This window comes from Xyrauchen texanus, chromosome 6 (genome assembly GCF_025860055.1).
Source record: "Xyrauchen texanus isolate HMW12.3.18 chromosome 6, RBS_HiC_50CHRs, whole genome shotgun sequence".
Taxonomy (NCBI): domain Eukaryota; kingdom Metazoa; phylum Chordata; class Actinopteri; order Cypriniformes; family Catostomidae; genus Xyrauchen; species Xyrauchen texanus.
In genome coordinates this window covers 25,689,021-25,716,971 of record NC_068281.1, presented here as the reverse complement: position 1 = coordinate 25,716,971, position 27,951 = coordinate 25,689,021, and the positions used below count along the sequence as shown (strand labels likewise).

The following is a 27,951-nucleotide window of genomic DNA, read 5'->3' as shown; positions in this document are numbered from 1 at the left end:
GAAATTAAGAAACATTATAGCAAAGAAAAGAAGAAAAATATCTTTCACCTTCAGGTTTTTAAAGGAGGTAGACTATGATAAAATGTGTATGAGTTCCTATGAAGTGAATTCAAGATTTCAGGCTGAATTACAGAGAAGGTTGTGCCAGCCTTCCTAAACTCAGGACCAAACACATATTCATGGGCAGTTTTTATACAGTATATCATAAAATGTTATTAGCACATGTTAAAGTCATATTATTAAAGTGAGAGAGTTTTGCATCACATTTGCTTCTTGAGAAGCATCAAACACAAATGAGTATTCTTTTAAATGCTGTTGGGTTAAGTCTACTAACGATATCTCATTTCCCATGTCTAAAACAGCAACGTTAATTCAGTCTGAAACTGAAGGTGTGGCACAAAGTCAAAGTTACCTGTTTATCTGGTAAGCGTGCATGCTTCAGTCTCTTTGGAGAGTTCTCAAGAAACAGCACACAGACTTACTGACAACAAAGCAACAATCAGTTGAAATTTCTGAGAAGGACATGAAGAATCTGTATTGAAAGACAGACTAAACCCTTTTAAAAAACTATTTAATTCAGTTTTGAATGTATTAGATAAATGTTTTATATTTGTTTATATATATATATATATGTTAGAAATATAATTTCTTAAAGGTGCTTAAAGAAATTGGATCTTAAACCATCCTTGTGTATATGTGCTTTTGAGTCATTGAGCAAAATCAATATAAACGATAAGCATTTACTGGTTTATTTATTTGTTTACTATTGGGCTGCTTTAGAGCTTTCAACTAATAATACAAAATCAGACGGTTCTAAGGCGAGTGCGTTAAAAGCCTCGGGGCAACATCATGTAGTACTGTAGGTAGATTTGCACGTTGTTCTTGCAGCAGTGTTGCTAACCGAGGAACCAGCGAATGGGCGGTGCTATTTCGACATGTCCCGCCCTTTTAATTTAACCACTCCCACATATTTGATTGACGCTATTCTGAAGACGAGCAGTTATGAGATTTCAGCGACAGTGAAAGGACCAAAAGATGTGTAGTCGGTACTGAAAACATGCTATTGTCCTCATAGCACACGATGTTTTTGTTTGCTGAGGATATGTCTTATTGAGGTCTCGCGAAAGCTTGTGTTGCATCGGTGGAATCCACAGTTAAAAGAAGGATTGTGAAGCAAGAGCGAACAAGGGACCTGATTTTCACGCGCTATAGAGGAGATCAGCAAACGACTGTTTGAAGTCGATTGAATCCGATTTCTTTGTTTCTCCTCGTAATTCCGTTTTTCTTTCACTAGTAATATGGCAAGCGAGTCTCCAGCTCGGAGTCTGGATGAAATAGACCTCTCAGCGTTGAGGGTAAGTTAAATGTCCTTTTAGTGAAGATGCTCAATGGTGACTGTTGGTGTTGTGCACCTGCCATTATAACAGCGAGACCGCAACATTCAGTACAATAATGGAAATGGAATTAATCACCGTTGTCACCGTTAGTTTATTTCTGAGCCGGACCGTTTCCTTCTTGGTCAGCCGATAGAAGCTGTAGGCAAACATTTGTCAGACCAAATAATTGTTTTGTGAAACTTACTACATATTGCAAAAAGAATATAAGCCAGTGAACTGATCAGGTTATCGAGGGAAACATGTATAAAGTCCAGATGTCGCATTCTAATGAAGCTTAAAAAGGAATTCCCTAAATATCAATACACATTTGTGGGTGGACAATAAGTCAATGGAGATACAAAAAACAGTGTTAAAATTACACATTTGCCGTAAATTAATACATGTTAGTGAGACTGCAATACTAGACACTTAATTGTATGAAAACTGATGATTTAGCACTTATTTTGATCAAAGATGTTTGACACAAATGCAATAAGCTAAATTGATTTAAAATATTTAACATTTCACTTTTAGGCCCACACCAGCTTGTAACATTGTAAATAGTCTTCATTCTTTTTTAACAAGCCTATTTGAATTGTCATCTGTTGAAATTAAACATTATAATAATACCATAAATTGTACTGTAGGAATGACCCATAAATTACACATTAGGTTTGAAATCTGTCTGTATTATTTTGTCTTCATCAAGTTATAAGTTGCCTGGTCCTCAGATTACGGTTTGCTATATCAGTACTTTTACTGCAGTCTGTGTGATCTTTATTTGTTTAATGGTAACAAAATTGTACTGTGAGTGTGCACTGCTGCAGGGATCCTTGTTCAACCATATGCATGGCTTGATAAATGTTCAAATCCCTCTAATGCTACCAAATTACTTGCAGCATGTTTGCCTGCGACTTATGAGTGGAAACTGGGTTACTTCCTATGAAGGCTCATATTTATATATATATATATATACACACATCCATTGTTGGCTTATAAAAACTCTGCCTGTTTGTCTAGTGAGTTTTGAGCATGTGTGTATGTGCCTATATCTCAACTTTTAGAGGTATGGTGCTAGCAACACCAAGGTCATGGGTTTGATTCCTAGGAAATAAAAACGTAAAAGGCATAAATGAATATGTTAAAATGTACAACCGTTTCTTTCAGCAGAGATATGAACCAAAATCAGGGTGGCGGACTGAATGGACAGTTTTTGAGGATGTTCATTATCCCATATAGCGTCATGGTGAGGCACAGTTTCACAGCGGCCTTAAACCAATTACCCGGTGTGTTCTGTAGGATCTAATGGGCTAAAGAGATGCACATGAAGTGCTCTCCTCTCACTGCTCACGAGGCTAAGTAGTGCGTGGGATGGAAAGATTACAGCAGATAGCCTTTTGAGTGCTTTTGATTTGACCATCCATTGTGTCTAGTGCATTAGTGGACTTCATTCTTCCCTTATTACACATGAATCTGTTTGTGTATACATGCTTCAGCACCACAGATCACATGCTGCCCCAGATGTCACCCATATTTTGAGTAGGATTTGGGCAAGTGTTAATCTATGGTTTATACCAGCCCTACCCTCTCCCCTTCACCGAGCCTGCATGATATATCGCTCTTGGCTATATTTCACACCCTCCTGTGGTAGGAGTGAAATTTAAAGGCCGCTCACATCAGTTCCTGACTGTTACTCTCTGTTAGCAGGGGCAAACAATGGTGGAGGCCTGCACTGGTTGCTCACAGAGGGAGACAGGCTTTTCTTAAAGGCATCAAATCTGTGTGACAGAGTGGGCGAAATCACTGCGTCCTCCTTGACCTTGCTCTTTCACTTGCGTTCCTCTGCCAAGGCCGATTATGTGGCTTAATGTCATGCCGTATTCTGGTCATGCAGAGTCTGAGCTTTCATTTGATAAAATGCCTGATAGAGCTTGAGGCCAATGCAGACTGATTTTTAAAACATGGCTGATGCTTTGTCTGGATATGCAGGTTGTTTTTGTACTTGTGACATAACAGACACCAAGGTGCTGACACAACCTTCATTTCCTAACAACCCACACAACAGTGGTTACAAGCTGGTGGGTCGTAACACAAAAATAATTCACATGAAAAAAAGCATAAAATGTTGCATAGTTAGGATGGCAAAATACAAAAAAAAATAAATGGCTTATCAACTTCGAAAAGGGATGAAAAAATGCTTCCTATATCTTGTTTATCACAAGGCTGTGTCTCCAATCAAACTCTACCAATTTTGGTGAAAATGTCACTTGGTAGTAGTGATGGGCGATATGACCAAAATCTATATCGCGATATGAGTAATTTAAATCACAATATTTTTTTGTGATTTTTGTTTTTAATCAAATAACCATATTGTAATATACATTTTTGGGCAGTTATGTCAGTTTATTCTATTTATTTGGAGCTTGACAATAGTCAAAAGTAAAAAAATAAAATAAATCATGTTTTTTTTTATCATTATTCCACATTTCAGTCTATTTTGTTGACCTATATTATTATAAAATTTCCTAAAGAAACCCGAGATCTCAAGTAATACAACATAGATAATAATAATACACAAATAATAGAAGTAAAAAAATTTTAGAAATGCAAAATAAACACTTCTTGTAGAAAATAAATATAAAAAATAGCCAAATTAATGCAGAGCTTGTCTTTTGACTTTAAGAATATTCTTTTGCTTGCTTAATTTTGAGGTGAAAAAAATTGCTATAATTACGATTGATTATTGTCACAGTTTGCATATTATATTTTTCTGCTCCGTGTTGGGTTTTGTGCACCGACACCACAGATGTCGCACCTGTTTTAAAAAAAGCTCCTCTTCATTTTCTTGATTTGTTTAGGAGTGGTCCCATTCTGTGGAGATGTTTTCTTAGGCTTTTACCTGGTTCAAAAATGATTAAGGAGCGCACTTGATCCCGCTCTCTACTCTCCAGTGAATATCAGGAAGCCTGCTGGACTCGCACTTGCATGCTCCAGAGATAGCGCATGCAACACACTCATGAAACACAGATGCGCGCGTCCAATGAGAAGCATATTAAAAGCTTATGAAATGTCGAACGCAAGATGAATGTAATTGAAGTTGCTTGGGTGGCTGCCGACTATTTTTTTTAAACCCTGTTGATGTTTCTTAAATTCTCTCAGTCTCATGTGAAGCCCTGCACACTGATAGATAAGCCCATACTGTGCACATGGATATTTACATATTGCAATATACACGATATAGCAAAATCTCTTTCGATTGACACTTTATATCATCACCACAATATATATAGTGAAATAGCCCAGCCCTATGTAGAAGCTTTCCAAATTAGGCAAATGCCAACGTGGACAAAATGGTTTTAAGAGAAATTTGTATTAACTTTTATATACATTAAACAATTTTGGTAACGTGTTAGATGTCTGCATTATGTTTGATGTAAAAACTGCATCTGGTATATTAACTGTAACTAATCTGCTTTTATCTTCCTGTTTTCCCATACATTTAGATATAGTCATGCTAGTGTGCCTTCTCTCGCATGTTGTGTTAGAGTGAGACAGTAGAGAAATAGGTCACCCAGAGGCAGAGCACTGACATGTGCAGTAGTGGGGAAACATTTGAGTGCAGCACATGCTCAGATGGGCCATTCATAAACTCTCTCTCTGGCACAGTAACAGAGGTCTGTGTCCCACATATATGGGAGCCATGTTTGGCATTACCTCGTCTGCCTTCCCAAGTCCTGAGGGAAAACATCTGAAAATGAGCTTCTGTGCTCTGATCACAAACGTTGAAATGAGATCCATACCCTTTCTGTTTGTTGTCTGGCCATTTTTAGCTCCAAACAGAAGACGTGGGGACCTTGGTTTGTCTTTGAGTCATGTAGAGCACAGCAAAGGTGTTCTTAGCATTAGTTTTGATTAGGGATGTGCATGTAGCTCTAGAAGATGGCGGCGCGGTAGCACGCAGCGGCCACTCCGGATCCACAATGGTGCTATTTTTGTTAAAAAAGCCCGACTTTTGCAACACATGGACATCGGAGCAACCGGTGTTCGTGTCTACCATCGCCAGACACTACTGAAATATAAGACTCATGCAAAAACCAAGCTGCATGATGACCTGCAGGAGGCGCTACGCGTACTCTGCTTGCTGCGGAGACCAGGCCTCCAGCCCTCGGTGTCGCCTGATGCCGGTGGCCGGGGAGAGGACGTCGTAGCGGTGTGCGAAAGCGAAGCGCGGAAAGAGGGCGGGGTCCATGCTAGGCTAAAAACAAACCCTATCCGGCCAGCTCTCCCGTCTATCCTGCTCTCAAATGTTTGCTCCCTGGACAATAAACTGGACTATATCCGACTCCAGCAGGCTACGCAGCGTGAGTTTAGAGACTGCTGCGTCTTTGTTTTCACGGAGACGTGGCTCAGCGACAGAGTTCCGGATGCCGCCATTCAGCTAGACGGGCTCGCCTCGCTTCGTGCCGACAGAAATACAGCTCTCTGCGGTAAGACTCGTGGTGGTGGCTTGTGTGTTTACATCAACACGAATGGTGCAAGAACTCTATGCTAGTCTCTAGTTACTGTTCATCGCTGTTGGAGCTTGTGACTGTTAGATGCAGACCTTTTTATCTACCACGGAATTCACCACTGTTTGCATAACCAGAGTTTACATTCCCCCAGCTAACGCTAAAGAAGCGCTCTGTGAACTGTATGGGGCTATGAGCTGAACTGCAGAACGCTCACCCCGACGGACTGTTTATTGCTGCCGGAGATTTCAACCATGCAAATCTCAAGACAGTGCTCCCTAAATTCCATCAGTATGTGGACTTTGCAACGAGAGGGCTAACAGCTTGATCTTGTTTACACAAACATCCCAGGCGTGCACTAGCGGAGCCCCGCCCCCACCTCGGCTACTCAGACCACATCTCTGTTATGTTAATTCCAGCATACAGACCGCTCGTCAGACGCACAAAACCGCTTCAGAAGCAGGTGAAAACCTGGCCAGCAGGAGCCATCTCTGCTCTTCAGGACTGTTGAGTGTACTGACTGGTACATGTTCAGGGAGGCTGCAACATATGGCGATTCTACCAACTTGGAGGAATACACAGCATCAGTGACCAGCTACATCAGCAAGTGCATTGATGATGTCACTTTCTCAAGACCATCACCACACGCTCCAACCAGAAGCCGTGGATGACTGCGGAGGTGCGCACGCTGCTGAGGTCCGAGACTCCGCCTTCAGAGCAGGCGATAAGGCAGCCCTAAGAACAGCTAGGGCCAAACTGTCACGGGCAATCAGAGAGGCAAAGCGCCGACACGCCCAGAGAATCCACAGTCACTTCCAGGACAACGGTGACACGCGCGCATGTGGCAGGGCATCCAGGCCATCACCAACTACAGGACAACATCAGTTGCCTGTGACAAAGATGCCTCCCTTCCAGATGCGCTGAACGACTTCTACGCTCGGTTTGAAGTGCAGAACGACGTGATGGCGAGGAAGTCCACCCCTCCTCCCAACGACCAGGTGCTCTGTCTTACCACGGCAGATGTGAGGAAAACTCTACATAGAGTCAACCCACAGAAGGCTGCTGGACCAGACAACATTCCTGGCAGAGTGCTCAGAGGATGTGCAGACCAGCTAGCAGATGTTCTTACCGACATCTTCAACATCTCTCTGAGCAGCGCCGTCGTTCCAACGTGCTTCAAGGCCACCACCATCATCCCCATGCCAAAGAAGTCTTCAGTGTCCTGCCTCAACGACTACCGTCCCGTCGCGACTTACATCCATCATCATGAAGTGCTTCGAGAGGCTCGTCATGAGGCAGATTAAGACCCAGCTGCCCCCTCACTAGACCCACTGCAGTTTGCGTGATCGTTCAAACCGTTCAACGGACGATGCCATCACCACAACCCTCCATCTGGCCCTCACCCACCTAGACAATAAGGACTCATACGTTCGAATGCTGTTCATAGATTTCAGCTCAGCATTCAACACAATCATTCCCCAGCACCTGATTGGAAAGCTGAACCTGCTGGTCCTGGACACCTCCCTCTGCAACTGGATCCTGGACTTCCTGACTGGGAGACCTCAGTCAGTCCGGATCGGGAACAGCATCACCACCACCACCACTGAGCACTGGGGCCCCCAGGGCTGTGTGCTCAGTCCACTGCTGTTCACTCTGCTGACTCACGACTGTGCAGCAATGCACAGCTCGAATCACATCATCAAGTTCGCCGATGACACGACCGTGGTGGGTCTCATCAGCAAGAACAACGAGTCAGCATACAGAGAGGAGGTGCAGCGGCTGACGAACTGGTGTAGAGCCAACAACCTGTCCCTGAATGTCGACAAAACAAAAGAGATGGTTGTTGACTTTAGGAGAGCACAAGGTGAACACACTCCGCTGAACATCGACGGCTCCTCTGTGGAGATCGTCAAAAGCACCAAATTCCTTGGTGTTCACTTGGCGGAGAACCTCACCTGGTCCCTCAACACCAGCTCTATCACCAAGAAAGCCCAGCAGCGTCTCTACTTTCTTCGAAGGCTGAGAAAAGCACATCTCCCAACCCCCATCCTCACTACATTCTATAGAGGGACTATTGAGAGCATCCTGAGCAGCTGCATCACTGCCTGGTTTGGGACTTGCACCGTTTCGGACCGCAAAGCCCTGCAGACGATAGTGAGGACAGCTGAGAAGATCATTGGGGTCTCTCTTCCCTCCATCAAAGACATTTACAAAAAACACTGTATCTGCAAAGCAACCAGCATTGTGGACGACCCCACACACCCCTCACACAAACTCTTTACCCTCCTCCCGTCTGGCAAGAGGTACCGAAGCATTCGGGCCCTCACGGCCAGACTGTGTAACAGCTTCTTCCCCCAAGCCATCAGACTCCTCAATACTCAGAGACTGGTTTGACACACACGTGTCCTGAGTTGCACTTTAATTACTGTCACTTTATAACTGTCTGCTACCTCAATAACTGCTATGTGCATAGAACATTATCTCATAGTATGTTATGTTTACATTTTTAGAAACTGTCATCTTTTTGCACTACTGAGTACTGGTCGGCGCTGCACTGTCTATTGTCCTGTTCATTGTCAGAAATTTGTTGTACTGTCCTGTACTTTTTGCACATGTTTGCACGTGCACTTTATATAGGTATATGTAGGTTTTTTTTTATATAGGTATTTTATTTCGTTGTGTTGTCTCATGTGGTCCGGTGTTGGTCCTTTGTTGTTTTTATGTAGCACCATGGTCCTGGAGGAACGTTGTCTCGTTTTGCTGTGTACTGTACTAACTGTATATGGTTGAAACGACAATAAAAACCACTTGACTTGACTTAAGTAGTTGAATATTCGTTGTGCAATAATTATTCGAATAGAAAAAAGACTATTTGAATTTTTGCTTTGCTGGCCATATATACAGTGAGATGCATGTTAAATCCTGAACACAAACTAAAAATTTCAGTTATAACAGAATGCACTGGGTGGCGCAGTTGAGTGTGGACACAAGTTGATCACATTTGTTGAGCAAACGGTTCTGTCAGTACGTTCAGATGGACACAAGAAAAGGGGGTTATTGTGAGAATGTAGCTTACTGTGAGAAAGCTGGGTTCCTGTTTAAATGTACTGGATAAGCGGTGTACACTTTACTCTGGTATGTGCAGCTTGTCAGAAAGCAGCGTCATCATTGCAACTTAATCCCCGCGACGCCTCAGTAAACCATAAACAAGGCATCTGAGAAAGACTATGCTAGCTGAGGGTAAGGGACATTCCATCCTTTAAACTGGTGTGTATACAGGAGTATAGTTTACTGAGCACGTGGATATGCTTGTTTTTCTCCACAAAAACATGACATGAGATACAATATAAACATGATAACTATTATATGGCGAGTTTTTATAGTCATCCTGTATGTTAACTGTGTCGGTCTACTTCATTAGCAGTTTTTTTTCTTCGCTTTGCGTTAGATTAAATGCTTTCGTTCTATTCTTGTTTTCACGCATTTCTTGTTAAGTGTGTGTGTGTGTGTGTGTGTGTGTGTGTGTGTATATATATAACAAAATAAAACACAGGACATGATAGAAACTTATTTTCTTTAGTGGTGACGCAACCTTTGTCTAAAATAATTGTACAATATCTCTTTCTCATTAATTATTATTTAACCTTGAATTAGAATATTTGAATATTCGAATATTCGTTTTTTTTATGAGCTTAAATATTCAAATACCAAATTATTGATTAATGCCCATCCCTAGTTTTGATATGGGTTGGCAGAATGACCTTCGTTCACCCATATTAATGTGGTGTTTTCCACAATGCAGACTAGACTTATTTTACTTGTGGCTTTGACAGGCCTGCTGTTGGAATAGGGGATTCGGTTCAGTCAGGCATATCAAATTCAAGGTTAAATACTTTTTAGCAAAATGATCGTGATGAAAATGGTCAAAGGGTGCAACATGATCACCCTGGAAGTCGACATGTTGTTTCAGAAAGTTCCAGTACCTTCGGATCGGACAAATTATGCCGACTTTATTTAGGTTCTTGCCCTAAATAAACAGCTAGACAGAACACAATTCAGGGGTCTTGACTCATTTTTAAAAATGTAACCATTTATCACTTGGCATGCTGTCTTAAGACCGGTTCACACTAATGCATTTTCATTTGAAAACACTTTGATTATGCTACGTTTATGCCTCATCCACACTGGAATGGCATTTTGTTCTTCTGAAAATGTAATGCTTGAAAGCACCCTCTGTTAATGCATACTTTGGAAAACGATGACATTAGAAGTAGGGATGGGCATGAGTACTCTGACATGGCAGCAATGATTGATCATGAAAATGATCACGCATGATGTGACACTTCACTTAATTCGAAATTCAGTGACAATTACCTGACAACTAAACACAAACGTGCCAAAGATGGAGCTTATCTTTAATTTTGAGATTGATAACTTTGTGGTTTTGAGGGGTACATTGATTGTCCGAGACGTCTCATAGCAACCAAACTACTATACAATGCTGCAATGCTATCGTTATGATTATCAAAACAAAGTGAGTTATTAACAGTGTTTTGAACGCCTGTCTCTGCAAAACGTTTGCTAAACACGTTTTATTATCATTTAATGTAAGAACTTTGACTCGTTAATGGATATTATTCAATAAAAGTGAATGTTTGTTACTGACTAATAGTCAAGTGACGTAATACACAGTTGCATCTCGTCGAAATGGGAGTTGAAGATTTCCGCACCAGTTTCCAACTTAGAAGTCCGACATAATGCGTCATTCTGTTGCACTTTACTCCATTGAAAGGTGGAAATTCAGACTCTGAGTTGAATGGATCGCTTCATGAATTATCACAGCAGTCTGTACCTAGCATTGTGGCTTTCTTACAGGAGTGAACACTTGGACACGCACACCAGGCACATGTGGCAGTGGACTCAACTAGGGCTGCGTATCGAGTTCGATACATTTTAGGCACCGACTGAATTGCCTCTAAATAATTGAGTATCAAAAAGTTAATTGTTGTTCGTTACCAAATTTCGATACTTTCAGGGTTAATCTGGTCAACGTCAGTGACTGGTTATGCCCAGAGACGTGGTTCACATGTGAGGCTGTAGTGTATGCGTTCCAACCCCCATAGATGTAAAAGATGTGGAAAAGATCAAAAGTGTGGCTACATTTCACCAGACTCGATGCAAGCAGCGCGCAATGCAATATTTGCGACAAGATAATTGCTGCCAATACCGGCAGCAGGACAAATCTGATGAAGCACTTGACAGTGCATGGAATAAACTTAAGAGCAGAAAGTTCTAGACTGCAAGAAGACTGAGCCGGTGCAGTCATCCCCTCAGCGTCCATATGTGTCCTCCGACAGGTAAGGAGAAACATTTAGCATATCAACAAACGAAATTGGCTAACTTGTAGTGGTACATGCTTGTGTACATGTTAAATTAACGCGGTGACCTAGTCCTATAAACTGGGACCTATGTAACGTTAGATATTGTTTGGATGTATAGCTAGCTAAATCGATGCTAAAATGCTTTATGGTTGACAATAACCGATCAAGTTTAACTCGCATTGAACTAGTTATCTTGTTAAACTGTGCTTATCCTTAGGGTTGGCTGAATTAACAGATTAGCTTGCTTGTTTTCTTTTTTTTTTTTCTCTTCACATTAATGTTATAGTATCTGACCCTGCTGACCCAAGCATGAGGAGAGTTTTTGAGTCTGTTAAAAAAAGTCAACAAACTGAAAAAATAAAACCAAAGTTTTGAGGTAGTAAGTAATGTTTGTAATCTTGTTAAAACGGATTTCGGTACATCGAAAAAAGTATCGTTTAGGAAACGATATCGAAGTCAAGATATTGTCGTCGATATCAAAATCTTTGAACGATACCCAGCCCTAGACTCAACGCATATACAGCAGGCAAGTGTTTCAAACAGCTAAATGGAACAGAAAGCAGCATCTTCAAAACTGAAAGCGATTTGAAAATAGACTGTTCGGACAATCACGGAAAAACTGGTGCGCTCTTACTAAGATTACTACGGTAACCTGACCGACAGATGTGCTTTGTGTCCATTCATTCATTGATTTGGGCAGCGAATCTACACAATGAAAAAATATTAGCATTATCTTTTGTACATTTTGTAACAGATTATTTTATAACAGCCTACAAAAACGAATAGACAGTGGACTGGAACAAGACGATGCAATTCAGCAGCCAAAGATGTTTGTCAGACATGTTATTATATATACAGTAATGTACATGTCATTGCCCCTTGAGTACTCAATGAGTAATTAGTAAAACTCGAGTACTCGAGAGTACTCGAGCAGACAAAATGACCAACAAAGCCCATCCCTAATTAGAAGACTTAAAACAGAGTTTTCAAACAAAAACTGATTGGGATGGATGTGGCCTTAAAAATGCAATGCATGTGGCAGAATGCCCAAAAGCAGCACACAACACAATGTAAAGGGCAAAAATGTCCATCTGATGGTGTATGGCCATAGTGGTGATGCTTAAAGGCATTGAATTTAAAGACAACTTTTGTGAAGTTTAAGCAGCTAAACATCACAACACACTGTTAGCACTCTATTTATAGCACTGCTGATTTAAAATATCAAAACAAAATGTAAAAAACCTTCCTCACTAATTCCTAAAATATACACACTGGAAGTGTTTGTTTGGCTTGGAATTGGGCCTTAAGGTCCTGCTTTCATTCATCCTCTTCCACAATCTCTGTTTGAGACTCTGTACACTTTCTTAACATTCAGAGGATTGGAGAACTGAAGGAATATCACTGGGACTGATGCTCTGTTCTGTACGCTCTGCATATGTACTTGGGCAAAATTTTAGGAGAGCTGGTAAAGAGCATACCTGCACTTCTTCACAAAGAACAGTAGTCACAGAGGGGCTGTGAAAGGCTCTGCAGGTGATATTGAGGGGTCTGGTGTGCCTACCCTGGGTGTGTGATACTCATTGTGACGGCTGCTGGCAGAAGCAATTTAGTTTTGAGCACATCTGTTTTTCTTGTGGGAGAATAATATACGTGTTAGTCACTTGCTGTCACACCCCTGGTACTGGGCTGCATTCCATCTGTCTTACAGGCCAGAGTAATTTTTATATATCCCAATTTTTAATATACATCACTGTTGAAAAGACCAGCAATGCCTGTCACCAGCAAATGTAATTTGTTGAACCAAAATGTATTGGTTGCCAACCCTGCATGAGATGTTGGTATGCTTGTTTCCTTACCAGCTATTTTAATTAGCCTAACCAGCAAGGCTACGTAATTTCCAGAATGACTTCTTTAGTGACTTTACCTGTTTTTGAATGTCTTGCACCATTAACTTTTTTTAACACCCAACCTACAGCCTTGTTGTCACAAATAGATACACACACACACACACACACACACACACACACACACACACACACACAAACAAACATAATAATCATATATAATTAAAACTAAATGGCTCTCTACCCAGCCCCTCCCATAGAGAGTCCCCCAAAAACACCAAGTAATTGCCCCAATTCCTGTTGAACAAATTCCGAACCCCCTGCATTCTGCTTGCCATCCCTTCAAAAGCAGTCACTCTCCCCATCTCCGCACACCCCTCCGGAAATGAGGGTGCCCTATCCGACTTCTATCCTGTTAAAATAATTTGCCTGCCAAACATAATAAGGTGGGTGTGTCTTTAAGACCAACCTTATATAATCTAGAGGGGGTCCTAAAGAATCTATATGAAAGTTTAAATGGCATAAGGTGCACCCTTGTATCTCTAAATGCAGACTTAACTTTTTGAGTCCTAGCTCACACTCCCTCCAATACCAAATTTAAATCTTGCTCCCATAATCTCTTGAGAGAAGTTGAAGCTCCGTCCACCAGAATCTGAATTAGCAGAGAGTAATACATTGATGCCTCGTGAACTTTTCCGAAAAGTGTAGTATCTGCCACTTTAGGTGGATGTGTGCCACTCCCAAAAACAATATAGAGCAGGTGACGTGTAGCTGTAAATACCTATAGATCTGGGAATCCCAAAATGGTCAACCAAATTTTCAAAAGATCTCAACACTCCACTCTCATATAGGTCACCGAGTGTATTAAACCCCTCACAATCCACTCAGACCAGCAGAGAGGGGATTTATTAATACATAATTTAGGATTCAGCCATATGCTTGAGGCATTTAAATAAATGTCAGAATTTACACTCTGGACACTTGACCATACCTAGTGCAAATGCTAGATAACTGGGTGTAATTGAACTTTTCCAATTAGTCTGATGGCAAATGAATTAGTCTTACAATGGCAAAATAGGGGCAGGAACTTCCTATTAAATACAAAACCAGGGAGGGGCTCTCTCAGGTGGAAGCTACCAGTAAGCCAAATGTCTGAGACTGAATTCATAATGATAAAACTAAATCTTGGGTAGGCCTAGCCCACCTTTGGCAATCAATCTATGTCATCTAGGATGCTTACCATTCCAAAAGAAGGACTATGCTATAAAATTGCTTGAAGTAAGAGAGGGGGACATCTATAGGGAGAGATTGTAGCATGTAGTTACATTTTGGAATACAATTCATATTTATAACATTAACCTTCCTCATTGATAAATGTACAGTAATGAAGCCCACCTGCCCACATTGCTCAAACCTTTTTTATTAAGGGGTCAAAATTAACTAACTAAATCAGACAAATTTGCGGGGAATAAAATGCCTAAATACTTAATGCCCTGTTTGGGCCACTGGAATGCACCCAGCTGGAAAGCCATTACTAGGCAGTAATCTGTCCGAGCCAAAGCTTCAGATTTAGACCAATTGACTCTGTATCCCGAGAACTTCGAAAAGGAATTAATCTGGAGGCAAGGCATAGATCTAGTAGTGTTGGAGACGAATAATAAAATATCATCTGCAAAAGCTTATGTGCCACACCTCCCACCACCCCTGAAAAATCATCCTCCTTTCTTATCGTGGCTGCTAATGATTCCAGGGCAAGACAGAACAATAATAGGCAAAGATGGCAACCCTGATGGGTTCCCCTATCCAGAGTAAAATAATCTGAAATTAATCAATTTCTACAATTTCTTTGTACCGCTGTAATTTATCCATCCAGTAGAAGTATTCCTGAACCCATATATTTCTAAAATCCTAAAAAGATAAGCCCATTCTACCATATCAAGTGCCTTTTCAGGGTCAAGTGAGATGATGTCTGATCATTCGCCACTGACCACCAGATATTGATGAAACTTCTGTTATCTAAGAGCTGCGTCCCCAAAGAAACCCCACCTGACCTACAGTGGATATAAAAAGTCTACACACTCCTGTTAAAATGCCAGGTTCTTGTGATGTAAAAGAATGAGACCAAGATAAATCATCAAACTTTTCCCACCTATAATGTTACCTATAATGTGACCTATAATGTGAACAATTTAATTGAAAAACAAAAACTGAGGGAGGGAAAAAAAAGGGAAAAACTCACAATAACTTGGTTGCACATGTGTGCACACCCTTAAACTAATACTTTGTTCAAGCACCTTTTGATTTTATTACAGCACGCAGTCTTTTTGGATAGGAGTCTATTAGCATGGCACATCTTATCGTGGCAATATTTGCCCACTCTTCTTTGCACAAGTGTTCCAAATATGTCAGATTGCGAGGACATCTCCTGTGCACAGCCCTCTTCAGATCACCCCACAGACGTTCAATTGTATTCAGGTCTGGGCTCTGGCTGGGCAATTCCAAAACGTTGATGATCTTCTGGTGAAGCCATGCTTTTGTGGATTTGGATGTGTGCTTTGGGTCATTGTCATGCTGAAAGGTGAACTTCCTCTTCATCTTCAGCTTTCTAATGGACGCCTGAAGGTTTTCTGCCAAAATTGACTGGTATTTGGAACTGTTCATAATTCCCTCCACCCTGACTAAGGCCCTGGTTCCAGCTGAAGAAAAACAGCCCCAAAGCATGATGCTGCCACCACCATGCTTCACTGTGGGTATGGTGTTCTTTGGGTGATGTGCAGTGTTGTTTTTGCACCAAACATACCTTTTGGAATTATGGCCAAAAAGTTCAACCTTGGTTTCATCAGACCATTACATGTTTTCCCACGTGCTTTTGGGAGACTTGATGTTTGTTTTTGCAAACTTCAGCCGGGCTTGGATGTTTATCTTTGTAAGAAAAGTCTTCCATCTTGCCACCCTACCCCATAGCCCATTCATATGAAGAATACGGGAGATTGTTGTCACATGTAGCACACAGCCAGTACTTGCCAGAAATTCCTGCAGTTCCTTTTAATGTTGCTGTAGGCCTCTTGGAAGCCTCACTGACCAGTTTTCTTCTCGTCTTTTCATCAATTTTGGAGGGACGTCCAGTTCTTGGTAATGTCTCTGTTGTGCCATATTTTCTCCACTTGATGATTACTGTCTTCACTGCGTTCCATGGTATATCTAATGCTTTGGAAATTCTTTTGTACCCTTCTCCCGCCTGATATCTTTCAACATTGAGATCCCTCTGATGCTTTGGAAGGTCTCTGCGGACCATGGTTTTTGCTCTGAGATGCAACTTAGAAAATGTCAGGAAAACCCTACTAGAACAGCTGAACTTTATTTGTGATTAATCAGAGTCCCTTTAAATAATGGTAGGTGTGTAATGACTTCTATTTAACATGAGTTTGAATGTGATTGGTTAATTCTGAACACAGCCACATCCCCAGTTATAAGAGGGTGTGCACACTTGTGCAACAAGGTTATTGTAAGGTTTTTAATTTTCCCCCAACAAAGATTTCAGATTGTTTTTCAATTGAATTGTTGAATTGAGCTTGCCGCTGAGGGGAATCCGCATGAAGCCTGAGGATTTGTATTTCTTTGACATCTTGTCTTCCTTGAGTTAAGAATCAGGGTGTATCAAATCTCACAGTTTATGACACAAATAGTCACAATGTTCATTTTTGATGGTACGATTAGTGTCTGATTTCAATTTCCTGATTTTTATGATTGTCTGCAATTTTACCAATTATGCAACAATAAAAATCTTCACAAACATATCACAAGTTTGATTGCAGCATTCAATAGGGCAGTTAATTTCAATAAATACAAATAAAATAAAATGTAAATTAAAAATCAATAACCCAAAAAAAGATTACTTACTTAAACTTAAACCATATGTTTAAAATAAAACTGTGTCAGGCTAGGAGAACCTTCTTTCTTTATTCAGTAATCTAACAATCAGCCGGATAATCGCAGCACTTCTATGCTCACTGTAATCTTATTCAAGTAGGTAAACTTAAAATAAACAACTCTTCGGATTTTCAGTTTCATTTGTGTTTGAGAGTTTCACGTGAGCTGAAAGTTCATATTCTGCATGTGCCACGCCTTACCTAGACAATCACCTTATGATCGCCGTTACCATAGAAACAGCCTCACAGACCAGCCAGGCAGAGGGCAGATCACACGCACGGCACAAGTAGTTAGACCCACACCGAAAGACTCATTTTCAGTAATTAAAAATAAAATACTTTTTTTTTTTTTCTCGGTTTTTAGCCATAGCTTCCAAATTCTTACAGTTTAATAACTGTGACCATTTTAATCGTGGTTAATTGTGAAATTGGGTAATTGGGCAACATCCCTAGACACAAATAGTAATAAAACTAGCAAAGTGCGCATAGCTCACCGTTCACATGTCCGATCGTCGCATGGCGTCACATTACTCCCGAACTTTGCACTTTTAAGATGTCAAGTTAAAAATACAGTAGTTGTAAGTTGTAAGTAGTTGTACAGTAAGTTTTTAAACACAAGAATGTATCTTAAGTGAAACCCCCTAAAAAATGCATCTGATCTGTGTCAGGTGAACCAGAAACCAGACTAATTATTCACATCTTCCTTCAGGCCAATTAGTCAACTAGTCGTTCAGGCAATCCACCAACCACTCTATTTTGAAGATATGTACAGTATAGTTTTGCATATCTCTAATACATGCACCAAGACAGCAAATTTAGTTCTCTGTTATGGGCTGAACTGCCAATTATAGCAGTCAAATTTCAATGCACTTTATGCATAGATGACTGAGAGTTGCAGAGAACTTTCACAGTCCTTGTCTAAACTGCTTTATATGCTAGTGCTGTAGTTGAAGGAGCTTGTGGGTTTATGTACAAAGACAGTGTTTTGTGATTGCTGTTAGCCTGTGCCTTGCAACGTTAACTGTGCTGAATCCCCCCCTTCCCTCTCCCTCTCCGTCACTATGCCCTCTAGCACACGTCCGCTGACCCATTTCCTGCCTGTGGTATGCCGAAGTGCTAATGTGGACTTTCATTTAGTTGTGACTTTTTAGCACATATTTAACAGTTTAACACACTAGCACATATGTTTAAATGATTTTTTTTACTCCACACTCAAACTTTTTAAAATGTAAAAACCCTAGATATTTGCATTTTAAAATAAATTAAAAATAAAATAAATTTAATTTAATTCAGTCAAACATTACACAATTTAATTTGATTGAATTTTGTTATGAAGTTGAAAATAACACAATTCACCAAATATACCTTAATAAATGTGCATAATCACATTTTACTTAATAAAAAGTTTGACACCTGTGATAGATTACATGTTCTTGCCACAGGGTGGCTGTAACTGTTTGCCAGTAGTAGCAGGTATTTGCCAAAACTTTTGTTCCACTCCCAGTAGTGGAAAACTGTCTATTGTTGCCATTGTGCAAGTTTATCACTGTTGATGAGCCGCAAACCTCTAGCAAAACTGTTATTTGCCACAAATGAAACAACTTGACACAAGTTTCCAACAAAGTTTTTGCAGGGGCTTCATCAAAGCACTAAACGTTTATAATCAAATCTTTTCATCTTTCGACTTTTCTGGTGCTGTAACCGATTGTCTGTGAAAAGTGGAATAATAATATCATAGCCTAAAATATTTCCATTTAGTCAAATTCTGATGGATAAAAGCTCTGCCCTTTATTTCCCCACTTAATATGCTGTTTCGCTGTAAATAAGTCACACTGCGGAAGTTAAATGCATTGCGAAATACTCTTGTATGTCGCCTTTTACATACACGTCAAGTTGTGATATTTTTCACTTTTAGGTGTAGACATTCCTAATTTATGATCGGTGTCATACAGTGAATTTTAAAAACTGACAGTATGACTGACAATATTGATGTTGTGAAGGTTATCAGTTTCCTGAGGAATATGCAGAATGTTTACTCTATACAAGCCAAGGAATGTGGGAAAGACCTTTTTGCCTTGTGTCTGTGTTGGATAATTACCTCCTTGTGAGAATATGCTTAGAGGGGACTCTTAAAAGTCACCTGTTATGATTCAGTTTTGAATAAGAGTATGGCTGTCTCTTGAGTCTCTAAATGTGTTATGTCTCTGCACCTTTAGCAACATTTTATGAAGTGTTTTGCACTGGTAATGTCATTCTTTGTTGCCTTGGAAAGAAAACGTTCATCTGTGTGATCTTAATTGACTAATGTAAGAGTGTTGATCTATTGGCTTGAGGCAGCACTTCACACTGCCTCTGTTCATTGGAATTGGCAGCATAGGATGCTAGCACAAATAGATACCTGCCTCACTTGATTGGGAGCAAGCTTTGGCATATGAAATGGGATTTTGGAGCCAAAGGTTCATGTCATCACCGTGATATTGATCAGCATTTCAGCAGACTTCGCTCTCCCAGGGTGCTGTTGCGTATTGATGTCAAAACCATCTTCATTTGCCTTTTACGTGACTCACTGGCTTGTGAAGACCGAAGTTGTGTGTGTCATAGACAGATAGATATAGTTTTTTTGTAGGGAATTAGTCAAAAAGTGTTTATATATTAAACAACCATGTGAAACTTGGACACAAACAAAAGATTATTCAAGGCAAATGAATGAAGTCTGGCCACAGTGCAAAACCGCTTCACTCTATGTAATGCTTTGGTTAAAAACAAGACCACATTGTAAATCTAATATTATAATAAAACAAATAGTTTCGAATTTACATTGCTAATGAGTCTCATTGTACACTCTCCTCTCCTATTAATTGTTTTTTATGATCTGACGTATCTTGGACAAATTGTTTCAAATTATGCCTTAATTACTAAATGTAATGTAGCAATGATTGTTCATATTGGTTTTCAGTCAATATTACTGAAACTGTTTAGCAATATGATCTTGCAATATACTGTGCTATTTCTAGCACATGAATGGAATTGTTGTGCTCACATGTGTCTGAGCCTGAGCTCTTTCCAACGGCATATTAAATATGGATGTTGACGGATATATTTGTGTGTAGCAGAGGAAGTGAGGCATTATAAAATGTTTGGAGCACACATTGTGTTTTGTAATCCAGAGCCAGTGTCAAGCAGACTGATCATCCCGAACATGAGGGGCCCATATTTGGACACCCCAAACACCTGCTCCTAAAGCCTTAAATCAGCTGCACTCATTTCCCACAAAGTCAGCTAATGTGTGAATACTTTAATATTATGTTGTGGCAGCTATTTGCATAGTGGAAGTTGCACAATGACAAGTTGAAGTCAGGGTACCAGGAAACTGTGTTTTCCAAGCCTAGGAAGTCATGAAGATTTCTGTGACTGTCATAAACAGTTTTCTATTTATACTCTGCTTTAAAATATTTTATTGCTAAATATTGCTCTTTGGTTGTGTAAAACGTGTTTGAAAGCCTTTGATTTGTGAGCAAATCATTCTTTAGAGTCAGTACTTTTAAATTATTTGGTTGAACTGGTTCACAAATCGATCTGAATTTAATTAAAAACTAAAAAATTATATTTGTTATCCAGAAATCACAACTGTCTAGAAAAGTAATGGAAATTCATTAGTCAAAAAGTGTGGGAGTCCTTAGATTTTATGAGGGGAAAAAAGTAAAGCATTTGAAAAGGCTAATATTTAACAGAAGATATTAGTTACACAATCACTTTTCCTTAAGTTGTATTAAGATAATATTTTGCCTCAACCTCTATATGTAAACTCATTTGAGGCTGTTCTTTCCTTCCACTGTATCTAGTGCTGCCATGTTAGTTTGTCATGCAGTTCTTTAGCCTGATGTTGGGAACCGCATTCTGCTCATGTTTGCACGAACAACAGAAATGTGTTAACGCCTCTGTGCCCATCACGCTGTCCTGTCTCTGCAGACTGACACTCACTTAGATGAACCAAGACAGGAAGGTATGCAGGGAGAATGTACATCCTCCCTAAGAAGCAAGAGAGGAGTGGAAAGGGGAAATAAATAATGAGTGAAACACATTTCCATAGACACAGAGACTGACATGTCTGCTAGTGCAGCCAGAGAGAAGGGCCTTCCTGCCAGTCTTGTCAGACATAACACAGGCCCAGCATGAGATGGCTGAGGTGAAGAGAAGAGGGAAGAAAGCCATGAGACCTTTGTAAGGAGAAGAAGGGCTGAGTAAGGGAAACAGTCAAGATATATGCTGCAGAGTAGAAAAAATACATTTATATACTGTAACACTATAATAAATAAATCTGCCCTTTTGCGTTCCCTCACTCAATCAAATGAGTTTCTACTGTTAAAAGTTAAATCTCTGGTAAGAAAATCTGTTCTTTAGTGGGGCTGAAACAATTAGTCAATGTTATCGACAACGTCGGCAATAAAAAAAATTGACACATTTTCATTGTCGAATAGTCGTTTGATCTCAATCAATGTAACATGATTTCGCATGAGAGGAGCACTGCAGCTAGCACCTGATTGAAACCTGAGGAGAAAACATAGCTCACTATCCAGATGCACTCCAAAGTTTCCAAACAGCTTCAGGTGATGTAGATCGCATTGAGTCACGTGAAGAAACGCGATCTGGGGGGGGGGGAGTTAAAACCACACCTGGCTGAGGCCAACTCTGGCGTTAACATAATGGCTTGCGACATTGAATATAATATGTACCATTGTGCATTTCTTATCTTAAAAAAAATCAGCAATACGCTGCTCTTAAGAAGAGAGAGGGGTTTTGTTAAAGATGGATTAAGGTGAACAAAATGTTGAGAGAGGGTAGTCTTTGCCCATTTTACACAGAAACAAAATAAGATTTAGATTTTGTTTTGGCAAGTTTTCCCAATCTAAAACTCTTAAAACAGTGTACATTTTAGTTTGGGAGCTATACTGAAGGTCAAGTGTAAGTCTCAGAGCTTGAAGTGGGTGTACATGTATCCCTGTCACATGTACATACTGCGCACAAAAATGCCACGAGGAATGTTTTATACTGTAAGCTCCAAGCTGATTGGCTGACTTCAACGCAAGTTCTTCAACTACGCAATGTTACAGGAGACTGTACAGGTCTTTATCAGTCCACTGGGGCTATAATCAGAATTAAATGCCATCTTACTGGATACAGTTCAGTATATATTGTATGCTGCGTACTATTTTAGAGAATGGCAAGTAAAACAAATAAGAACTGTTCCACAGCAAACGTTTCAAAGCATATGTTAGTGTTGTCTCATGACCTCATCACGTTGCATGTTTAATTCAATGAGTAGCACCCAGTTATCATCTTGGAGAGATCTAATTATTTACGTTACTTCAGCTTTGGGCTCTCATGTCTCATCATGTCTGTTTTTGACAGATTTCCATGTTTTTCTTGTGACTTTGAAACATTTCAAGCAGGCTTTATTTATTTTTGATACATTTTTATAGCCTTTTATGTCAGAGTTTATTGCTTTAGATTTTAGTCTACTGTTTTAATCCAAGACCCAGACTTTCAATGCTAAAACTACATGTTTAAAACCAAGAATCTAAACTGCGTAAAATAAACAAACCCTTTCAATAGTTTTTGTGTGAAAAGGATTCCTTGCATCGACATGGCTCTATTGGGATTAATATCTGTTTAAGACTACTACAAATGGCTCATGAACCCCATTGCGCTCAACCTTCTTTCAGTAACAATGAGGGCAGATGAAGGTTGATGAAGCAATTTCAGCTAAGCTCTTAGCATTGAGACCACCATGGCGTGAAATGGAGTTTGGGAGTGGCCATAAACCCGAGTGGTTTCTGCTAATGTTATGTGAATAGCTAGCAAAATCAACAGAACCAGTCTGTACCCTAAGGGATCCTAACCGTAACAGCTAATATTATTCCATACAGACAAACAGTATGTCTTTCTCTAACACATGTAAACAATTCTCCCATTCTCTACTTTGGCTAATAACAATAGTTATTATATTTATCATGCTGTCTGGAAAGTGGCCTGAGAATAAGTAACAGAAAACAAGCAATAGTCAATGACACTAGTCATCATTGAGAAATCCTGGTATTGCATCAGATAGGAACCGGGACAACAGGTTAGCTGAATTGACATTTCATGCTTGTGTATGATATATGTTTGTGTCTGATTCCTAATAATTAGAAAGTATGTGTCTGTTGATGTGGGTTTCTGTGTTGGCCTTGCTTTTCTAAGCTTGCTAGAAAAATTCAGTCAGATCACCTGCTGCTAAAGGCAATTTTTCTTTAATTGGATTAGTGTATGTGGTGGAGTTTTTATTTGTTGTGGGGCCTGTGAGTTCTCGGTTCAATTTCTAAAACCTCTTTCTTGGATCTGTATCGGCATAAATCCAGTGTCCAAATATGCATACTTACAAACTGTGCCAAATCAGTATGTCAATTGAGTAATTGTCCTCTCCGTATTCATAAACCGTAGGAGTAAAACCCAGATGACCTACTACATCTGAGATTCTGAAGTGCGCATCCACTGGACACTTTACTATCTCATAATGACACATGACAAAACATTTGTATTCAAAATGCTGGGGAAAAAAATGGCAGAGTGTCTGGTGACTATTTTGAACTAAGTAGGAGTGTTGAGTGTGTGTGTGTGTGTGTGTGTGTGTGTGTGTGTGTGTGTGTGTGTGTGTGTGTGTGTGTGAGAGAGTGAGTAATGCAGTACTCTTAGTATGCAAATTCAAACCCAGATGTACTCTATGTAGGTGTGTTGTTATTCAGATAGCTTGCTATAAACTTGTTGACTTGCTCAACAAGATTATCCTCAAACAGTCACTTTAAAGTCTGTAGTAGAAGAGAGTCCACACCAGAGTTTGCTATTTGCGGTAATACTGAGAATGCAATGCATAATTGCGGTCTGACCTAGGGCTGCACAACAGCAGTTGTGTGTCATATAGGTATTTATTTGAGCAGACGCAATAACAAAGATGGTCCATGAAATATGATGTTCATCAGTAATTTTCTTGTGCCATCACAAACCGAGATGAAACAAACTGTAAGCAAGCATCCGGACGTCAGACTATTTAAAACTCGGGCATAAGGATTGGTTGCCATGACTTATTGGTCTGAAGACGCACTGCGATCGGCCTTTGCCATTTCATTGCTCAACACACATGTCTGGGATTGGTTTGAAACTGAAGCGCTGCAAAAACACATTCTAAATAGAAACCATTAATGCAGCAGGAGTTGAATAATCATCAGTTTTCATGATTACATAATCATGACAGCTGTAACCGTAATCGCAATATTTAGTTTTTCTAATTATTGTGTAGCTCTAGTCTGACACATTTTGAAATGCAACAACCGTGAAATAGACCTTGCGAAGCTGGAAGCGCTTGGGTTTAAATTCTTGTGTAGAATGTGTCGGGCATAGAGAAGTATCATGGCACTGGTCTCTCAATGGTTATATGGCCTCAACTTGCAGACAGGGCACATTTCCGAAACAGTCAGTTCAACATTCTGCTTCACAAGTGCTGTTGAGCAGGCTGTCTATAGTTGGCAGCTTGTGTGAACGCCATTGCAACCAATTTTTTATTTATCTTTTGGCTAGTCAGCATAAGTACAAGATTCTACTCTTCTCCAGAGAGCCAAACCATGTAGCTGCTCTCAGCTCTTAAGATGATGGGATAGAATGGGGACGTGAGATATTGTTTAGGATCAGCCAAAATGATTAATGTTGACTCCCCCTTGGCACCCTCAAGGAATAGTTCACCCAAAAATGAAAATTTTGATATACTGACTCATGCTAATGTCATTCCGAACTGGCATGACTTTCTTAGTTCCATTGAACATAAAATGAGAAATGTTGAATGTACTGACTGTTGTTTTCAATATAATGAAAGTGAATAATGACTCCTTTTTCATTATGGATCTTGACAGCCCAGATCTCCATTCATTTTCATTATATTTTCATAATTAAAAATTTTTCATAACATTTCTACTTTTGTGTTTCACAGAAGAAGGTAATGCAATTTTGGAACAACATGAGGGGGAGTAAAAATGTAGGTGAATTGTCACTTTAACTGGAACTGCAAAATCACATGGAATCGCAAGCCTGTTGTGGAGCTGGAAGTGATATACATTTATGTGGAATGCCACTAAGATTTGCTAATCTGATTGTTGATTCTTGTCTTGGTGTACAGTACAATCTCGTTTTCTGTTGATAGTTCTCACTAGAACACTAACAACAGAAAACACTCACACACACCCTTACACACATACACAGGTCCTGGTCTTGTTTTGTCCTTTGAGCCCTTGAGCAATGTCTTCTTTAAAGACATCACTCCACCTTCACTTTATTGTACGCACACTCAGCTTGAGTCACAAAGTGTACAATATGGTGTTGGGGTGAAGCCAGATTGAATTGCACACAGTAAAATGGCCTCCCTGTACCTCCCTTTTGTATTTGGCATTTCTTTATTTAGGTGTTAGATGGAGTGTTGGATTTGAATCTCACACTTGGTTGGATGCTGGTCAGGAGAGATGGTACACAGCAACAGTGTTGTGATTGAGGATATCAAGGGTTTCGGTGTCCGTGTGAGCCGAGAAGTAATTAGCTTGCAGGTGGAAATGCTGTTTTTAGCATCGTTATCAGAGCTGTTTATTAAAGTCAACATGAAATCAAAAAGGAGTCTGACCTTCCTTTTCAGCTGATGTCACCAAGCCCTCTTATTTTTAACCCCTCCCCTCTAATCAACTGTCATACATGTAGACAACGCATATCTAGCTGTATTTGTTCATTATGGGATGGAACACAGTTTTTTCGGCATCTAATCAATTCACAAAGGGTAAAATCGGCCTAAATTTTAATGTTTCACTTAGTGAAATGTCACATTACAGAAGTAAATGCTGAATGTCATTTTTAACATTTGAACATTTTAGTGAGATATTGCAAATAAACAAACTAGAGGTAGACTGATATATTGGTTGTGCTGATTTATCTGTGCAGATGGTTGCTTTTTGGAACTAGCAGTTATCGGCAACAATCTATGCTGATATTGCATTTTATTAAAAAAAATTCATTGTATCTCCAGTGGCATATCTTGTGAAATATATAACAAGAATAAACCTAATTCCTCATTAAACCTCATCTGGTGAAATATACTGTATAGTAGGGCTGCACGATTTGGGGAAAATGTCATATTGTGATTATTGAGGTTAATATTGCGATATAATAAACAAATCGTATCATGAGTCAACTTGCTTTATCAAGGAAAATGCACAAATAGATTACTGATAATGCTGAAATGTGAATTTTTCAACTCAAACATACAAACTTGCAACAACAACTATAAATGCACAGTGTTTTTAAATTAAAATATTTGTACAAAATATTGTTTTCTCAATATTAAACAAAATAGAACAATAAATAAGAACATACAAATTTTCAAGAAAATACGATTGTCCAAACAAACTGGGACATTTAAGCAGGATGTAACATGTACTTTGTATAAACTCTTTTGTAAAGGAAACTGGATATAAAAGTGTGGTTCACTCAATCCAACCACTAAAACTGTTGATGTGTGACCACACAGAGAATGACAGTTTTGGAGTTTGTGCTTATTTACATGCCACACTCCTGTATTATATGTACTTTAATTATTGATGAAATAAAGATATATCGCCTAGCTGTGGTCTGTGTTTGTGTTATTTTTTTCTGACCACCAGTTCGGTGTCTGTCTGCTCTGCATCCATCTTCACCTGAACACCGGAAACTCTCATGACCACAGCTGCCACTCCCTAAACTGAGACTGACTGGTCATCTTTTTATTAGCGGTGTAGAAAATGGGCAAACGGCTCTCGGAGAGAATGGGCTGTCACGTCCACACATGCACTTATTTATTTAATAAATTTGCAGCATTTGCCGTCATATAATCTCACAGGCTGACATTGTGATTTTTATATGATTAATCGTGCAGCACTACTGTATAGGCTATTAAAAGCTTAACTTTGGGGGCCTGGGTAGCTCCGCAAGTATTGACGCTGACTACCACCACTGGAGTCGCGAGTTCGAATCCAGGGCGTGCTAAGTGACTAGCCAGGTCTCCTAAGCAACCGAAATATGGTGTAACCTCCTGGTCACGATGCATGGTTCTCGCTCTCAATGGGGCATGTGGTAATTTGTGCGTAGATCGAGGAGATTAGCATGAGCCTCCCATGCTGTGAGCCTCAGCGGTGTCATGCACAACGAGCCACGTGATAAGATGTGTGGATTGATGTCTATTATTATTATTGGGATTTTGGTTGCACAATAAATTGCATTTGGGATGTAACTCTTGTACCATAACTCTTGTACCATATATGTCCGTGCCTGTCATAGTAAGTAAAGACTAAGAATTTCTTTACATTCTATAAATAGATTTTTAAAGCTAATTAATTGTCATTTCCACCACCTTAGTTCTCGAGATTGCCAAAATCCACTGTTGGTTGACCTTTAAAACAAACTGTCTAAAGATGATTTAAATGCAATTAGCCTATATACAGTATATTTGTTATATCCTGTGTGCTATCAGGGTATGTTTGTTGCTCTTTCTGTGTTTTGTTCCTACTTTTACTCTCCATGCATTCTTCTCTCATTAGGACCCGGCAGGGATATTTGAGCTGGTGGAACTGGTGGGCAATGGGACGTATGGTCAGGTGTACAAGGTAAGAACATATTCTTTTGTTTATTCAATAATTTAATTAATCTACTAAAAACATCAAAAGCTACAGTTTCTGCAACCAGGGACCCTCTCAGCAGCCTTCTGCTCATTCCTTCTCTCTCTTTCTCACTTTTAAACTAACATTGCAATGTTGCTCCCTCAGACAGCAGTCTCAATGACAGCACAATTTGCACTCGTTTCCTTTCAAAAT

General features: G+C 39.8%; 1 protein-coding gene across 8 annotated transcripts in view; it reads left to right on the top strand.

Annotated features, from left to right (window-relative positions):
* Window positions 1-999: 999 nt before the first annotated feature.
* The window catches only part of LOC127644754 (TRAF2 and NCK-interacting protein kinase-like), a 137,608-nt gene continuing 110,656 nt past the window's right edge, over window positions 1,000-27,951 (top strand). For all 8 annotated transcript variants that reach the window (XM_052128120.1, XM_052128118.1, XM_052128117.1 and 5 more), the window contains exons 1-2: window positions 1,000-1,355; window positions 27,679-27,744. In XM_052128120.1, coding sequence (XP_051984080.1) covers window positions 1,299-1,355; window positions 27,679-27,744 — 123 coding nt within the window. In that variant the 5' untranslated portion in view covers window positions 1,000-1,298. The remainder of the gene's footprint in view (window positions 1,356-27,678; window positions 27,745-27,951) is intronic.